We start from the raw sequence: 6,181 nt of genomic DNA on the forward strand, positions 1-6,181 counted from the left end.
TGTGGCACTGGACAAGTTACTTAACTTCTCTGAGTCTGTTCCCTAACCTATAAGATGCAGCTCATACTATCTCTTAGAATTGTTTTGATTCAATGGCATCTTATAAGTGTTCAGTATAAATTTTAACAGATACTCCAACCCCCATGGGAGTAAAGTAGAAAGAAAACAAATCTGGAAACAAAAACCACAGTTTCAAATCTCACCTTTGCCATGTGTTAGAGCAGTTACATGTACAGCAAACCACTTTACCTCTCTGAGTGTTAGTTTAACACTCTGTAAAATGGAAGCAATGCTTATTTCATAAGGCTGTCGTAACAGGAACAGATTAAATAAATGATTTCTACAAACAGGAATTACCATTCCAGTCAAAGAACATTGAGAGCCCTCCATTCCCGTTTCTAGGACATGATGAACTTTGGTTCAAATAAAACCTAAACAGAGCCAAAGCCTGACACATTTCTCCATAGGCTAAAGTAACAAATGAAACATCCTTCTTTGCCTGGGCCATAAATTTTATTGGCAGTTCAGGAGAAGAGCAAGGGGTAAGCATCCCTCCCTTCCCATGCTCCCAACCCAGGGAAATCCCTCCACAGGAGCCTGCTTAGACGACCTTGGACGTGGGCAGGTTGTTGTAGTGGGCCTCCTGGCCCTCAAGCAGGCTGCGGTAGGTGGCGATCTCCTGCTCCAACCGCGACTTGATGTCCATGAGCCGCTGGTAGTCCTGGTTCTGCCGCTCACTGTCAGCACGCACATCACCCAGCTGGGCTTCAAGACTGCTGATCAGCGCCTGGATCTGCGCCAGCTGGGCTCCATAGCGGGCCTCCGTTTCCGCCAGTGTGCCTTCCAGGGCAGCTTTCTGAGGGTAGGAAGAGGGGAGGTGACTCAGCAGAGCCTGCTTCTTAAAGAGACCATGGGTACAGCTACTGGCCAGGCTGTCCAAGGCTGCAAGGGCACAAGGGTGCATCCCATGGAGATGGGGAGTGGGAGAAGGGAAACGTACCATGCTGAGCTGCGACTGCAGCTCAATCTCAAGACCCTGCAGGGTACGCCGCAGGTCATTGACCTCGGACTTGCTAATCTGGAGCTGCTCCTTATGGCTGGTGACCTCTTGGTTCAATGTGTCCATCTGGATGAAAGAGAAGGCCAAGGGAATAAGCACTGAGGCAGACCTTTGAGTGGGGAAGATGCAGCCCTCTCTCTACGGTGTCTGCTTCCCCCTGTATACCTGGGTGGTGAACAAGGTTTCCACATCCTTCCGGTTCTTCTCAGCCATGACCTCATATTGGCTTCGCATGTCACTCAGGACCTTGGCAAGATCGATGCCCGGAGCAGAATCCACCTCCACATTGACCTGGCCACCCACCTGGCCCCTCAGGACATTGATTTCCTGGAAGGACACAGCAGAAATGGACATGTCAGGACCCAAAGTCTGCTGGGCCTAGGCCAGGTCACTCCCACACCCCTGAGACCAAAGGGGGTTGGATTTTAGGTGCAGACCTAGAAGCTAGCACTGAGCAATGGACTGGGTCATCCCAACCCTGCTGGAACTCTAAGAGCCATGATCCACGCCCAGGGCCATGCTGAAGATGCAACAAATGTGACCATGGTCCAAGGATATAGAATAAAAGAGTGTCTTCAGCCTTGGAATACTGGGGAAGGACAGAAGAAAGGCCCAGCTTGAAACTCACCTCCTCATGGTTCTTCTTCAGGTAGGCCAGCTCCTCCTTCAGGCCTTCAATCTGCATCTCCAGGTCGGCTCTGGCCAGGGTCAGCTCATCCAGCACCCGGCGCAGGCCATTGATGTCGGCCTCCACACTCATACGCAGGGCCTGCTCCGTCTCAAACCTTTCAAAGGAAAATAGATGTGATCAGGCCAGAGTTTCCTCTGCATCCCTGAAGATTTCCCCTTTTCCCTGGAGCTCTGGCATCAATGGGGGTGTGGGTTACTTCAGGCCAGCTGAGGTAGGTGAGGACAGAGTCCAGTCCACCTCCTGCACTGAGCATGGTAAAAGTCCAGGACTATCTCCCGACCCTCCGTCTACCCTGGCTTCCGCAGCCCCCAGGGCAGATACTCACTTAGTTCGGAAGTCATCTGCTGCCAGACGAGCATTGTCGATCTGCAGGACAATCTTGGAGTTCTCAATGGTGGCACCAAGAATCTGGAGGCAGGAGTTTGGCACCAGTTCAGCACATGGGCATTACCCACCCACTTTCTTCCCAGAGGAGGGAGGGGGTTCCCTAGAGACCAACGCCCCAGCCACCCATCTGCTGCCCATTGGCCTGCTCTCTGGGAGGCCCTGGCATCAGTCCATGTCTAGGAGGAAACACTGGAACCAGGGGAGCAGGGACACAGGTTAGGGAGGGCAGGAAGCTGGGGAGGAAATCTGACACCTGTGCCCAGTGAAACTCTAAATGGCCTAAGGGGATCTGTAAACCAGATGCAGGGAAATATGGGAGAAGCATGAGAAAAGTTTGCCCTTTAATATGTTAACATCCCCCCCACCTCAAAGCACAGTCTGCCTTCAGGGAACAGAAACCCATTTATTGAGTATCTACTATGTGCCAGAGGTACTTTGTATTTAATTCTTTTGTAGTCTCTGGAACCTCACTGCCAGACCAACCTCAATGTAATCCTCTTTTACAGCAGTGGGAAAACCTATAATAAAGTTCAGGATGCCTCAACCAAGCCCACCCCAACCTGGGGATCTGAGTTCTCTCTGACCTAAGGGGTATATTCACATCATCCAGCTTACAAATTGATGAAGGGACTTGAGTTCAGTGTTTTTCAAAGAGCAAGTTGTAACTCATTAGTCAATGCACCAAGACGGTGATTTGAAACAGAACAGAACATAAAATATCAGAGGGGACCACCACAGCAGGGCAAGGACTGTTTCGAGAAACTTTTGCCGCTATTTCAAGTGCATGTGCACACACTGGGGAGAAAGCAGAGAGAGAGAGAATATGTGAGGATGTGCAGGAAAATGTATTTCTTACTGTAGGTCACAGTTTAAAAAGTGTGAAAAGTTGGTTGTTTGACATCTCTAACACTGCCTCCTTGTCTGTGGGGCCAGGTCTATGCCCCCAGCACCCAGCACTATGTCGGGCACATGTGGACTCTGGAAAATATTTTGGGGGTTATTGAGAGACCCAGTGTGCAGGGCTGTTAAATATCCGACTGGTTTCTGAGACATTTCTTCAGCACCAAGCTCTTCCCTGTGGACCCTGAGCCTCCCTAAGAGCAAGTGGCTTTGACCGCTGGGGTCTCCAGTCCATAGAGAGCTGCCACTATACAAGGTCCACCCAACGGAGGTCTACGCAGGCGTCGCTCCTCGACCCAGCCCAGGCGTCACAGCCGGCCTCTCTCGTTTTTACTAGAACTCCTCCTAAGTCCTCAGTGGCCTCCTGAGCGGCCCCCTGAGCAGGAGAGAAGTAGGAAGCCGAAGCCTGAGCCTGATGGAAACCAGACCTGCCTGGCCAAAGAAAAGGAACGCAGGGGGGGCCACACTGATCTCTGGAGCCGGGGCAGGCCCGGGGTAGACCAGTCCTCCCAGGCCAAACTCCTGCATCTTCCTGGCCCCTCCAGGCCCCAACTTCTTCCATCCCTCTTCTCCCCAGCCACTGCAGGCGGGCGCCCCTCCTTCTGCCCTCCCCTCCAGTCCCACCCCGGAGCCTCTGGACTCCCCGCCCACTTACCTGCCCCACCCAGTTGCCAGTCCCGCCCCACGGTCCTGCCCCTGTCTCTGCCCCTCCCTGCAGACCCTCCCACGTCCTAACTGGCTCTCCTTTGACCCCCGCCCCCTCCAGGCGGAGGCCCAGGCGCCGCCACCCCCGCCCAGGACCTCGCCTGGGCCGCCGGCTAGGCTTCCGCGGCCACCGCCCGCCTGTCCCGGCAGGTGCACTTCCTGGAGCCAGGCAGCCGCCCACCTGGTCCCGAAGGTCCTCGATGGTCTTGAAGTAGTGGCTGTATTCGCGGGACGGCCCGGGCCCCTGCTTCTGGTACCAGTCTCGGATCTTCACCTCCAGCTCGCCATTGGCCGCCTCCAGGGCGCGCACCTTGTCCAAGTAGGAGGCCAGGCGGTCGTTGAGGTTCTGCATCGTGGCCTTCTCGTTGCCCACCAGCAGCCCGTCGGACCCCGCCAGAGCACTGGCAAAGCCCCCGGTGTAGCCTCCGCCATAGCCCCCGGAGGACGAGGACACCAAGCGGGCGGAGGACACAGACACGCCGCGGCCACCGGAGCCCCCGTGGATACTGGGCGCACGGTAGGCGCCCCCCGCCCCAAAGCGCACGGAGCCGCCTCCCAGCCCGCCGAAGGACGAGGAGGACGACGACTGGCGATAGCTGTAGGAAGTCATGGCGAGGCAGAGGACTGAGCGACACTGGCCACCGGAGCCGTGATCAGCAGGAGAGTGACGAGGCCCTCACCTGGCGCCTTTTATGCCCTGGGGCGGGAGGGGAAAGGGGAAGAACGGTGTCAGGGGCGGTATCTGAGCCCCGAGGAATTCGCTGGCTCCCGAGTGCAAATACGGGCACTGTCCCCATTGGTCAATCCCTGGAGGCTCTGCCCCCAACTCTCCCCTTTCAGAGACCAGAGGCCCCTGCCAGCCCCAAATCTCCCCTCCACAATCCACTCAGATCCTCAGACCTCACAGTCGTCCCCTGGGCTCACTCTCTGGACCTTCACCCCATCAAACACATTCTTAGACACCCCCATCCAGGGAAGTCACCTTTCGATCCTCACCCCTTAAAATAACCCAGAGTGTGTCTGTCTGTCAGTCTCTCTCACACACACACACACACACAGAGAATTGCAGTCCTGCACACCCCCACCAAGTGATTGCTCAAAGCACCTTCTCTGGAATCATGTTCTGAGTCCCTTTTCTTGTGACCCTACCAGCACCACCCCCTTTCACCAGATTCCTACCATTCGCTGCAAATTACAGCCCCCTGAACCCACTACCTTGGAGGAATCACCCACAGCCTAACTACCCTTTGTCCCTGCTGACAAAGCCACGGTTTCTGGATCAGGGTGCTCCTCCCAGAGACAAAGCTGCCCCACCCTGCTGTGGCCATACAATGTCCCAGGTGACAATAGGCTCCAGGGAACAGCTATAGGGAGCAGTTCTGGCAGCTGGACTGGCACCTTCAAAACCCCCAGCTCAAGCCTGCCCCCCACTCTGGATTTCTCAAAGCCCACTCCCTCATCAGGATAATCTACCAAACCAAAAGCAAGCATTTATTGGGCAGTGTTAATGTTCCCATGGTGAGGAAGCTGAACTTGGGGGAGGCAAGTAACTTGCCATGAGGCATTTATCATCTCCTACCCAAAAGTAAAAATAAGATGAGATCCCTGCCCTCCTGAACATTTTGAAGGTGGGTGTCAGGATGCCAAAAAATGCCAACAGAGTCCTCATACTACATGGGGACACTGAATAGGCAAGCTAGGGACAGCAACATGAAAGTGCCTATTCACAAAGTTTTGCTATGACAATAGAGGCGGGACCGTCCCCTCCAAGTGCAGCCCTGTCCTTACTCTTCCTCTAGTTCAACAATTGCACCCACTTTTTTTGACCTCTTTGGAAAGCCAAGCCCCCCGTGAGATACTGCAGGGCACTGCAACAACCTCACCCCAATTCCCGTCCCTAGTGACCCCACCTGTCCCCAGAATTGTCCACATGGTTCCTCCTTATGGCACAGCAGTCACCCAGGCTCATGACAGAGGCCCTGAGCCCTTCTGAGAGGGTGTTACAGGGATGGGCCAGTCACTCCTCATTTCTAGGCCTCAGTTTCTCCCTGTGAAATGAGAGGAGTCCCAGCTCAGCACCCTCTCCACATATCATCACCTAGGTCACTTGTGACTAATGAAGATTTTTTCATAGCCTCTGAAACTTAAATCTGAGCAGACAGTCCTCCAGCCACCAACTTCTTCTAAAAGAGAGAGAGGAACCCTCCGTGCCACACACACATACACAGGCCTGACCCACCAGGAACAGCCCTCAGCCACTCAGGAAGGCCAGCCTGAGAATCAGTTAACTGCTGGATCAGTTGCAGGAAGGTCTTTGGGGAGCCCTTAAGGGAAAGGGGATGCCTAAGGCCAGCTATAAAAACAAGGTGTGGCTGGACTTCACAAAGGTTATAGCCACCAGGCCCAGTCAGAAGTGAGTCACTCTCCTTATCTGGCCC

At 54.4% G+C, this 6,181-nt stretch overlaps 1 protein-coding gene across 1 annotated transcript; it reads right to left on the reverse strand.

Annotated features, from left to right (window-relative positions):
- Positions 1–500: 500 nt before the first annotated feature.
- On the reverse strand, positions 501–4,440 carry KRT19 (keratin 19). The gene is made up of 6 exons (XM_053569745.1): positions 3,925–4,440; positions 2,077–2,159; positions 1,689–1,845; positions 1,226–1,387; positions 1,001–1,126; positions 501–856 (listed from the first exon to the last, which is right to left on the reverse strand). The coding sequence occupies exons 1-6, from the start codon at positions 4,351–4,353 to the stop codon at positions 602–604; spliced, it is 1,212 nt and encodes a 403-aa protein (XP_053425720.1). The 5' UTR covers positions 4,354–4,440; the 3' UTR covers positions 501–601.
- Positions 4,441–6,181: the final 1,741 nt, after the last annotated feature.

Source organism: Nycticebus coucang, chromosome 18, assembly GCF_027406575.1.
Source record: "Nycticebus coucang isolate mNycCou1 chromosome 18, mNycCou1.pri, whole genome shotgun sequence".
Classification (NCBI taxonomy): domain Eukaryota; kingdom Metazoa; phylum Chordata; class Mammalia; order Primates; family Lorisidae; genus Nycticebus; species Nycticebus coucang.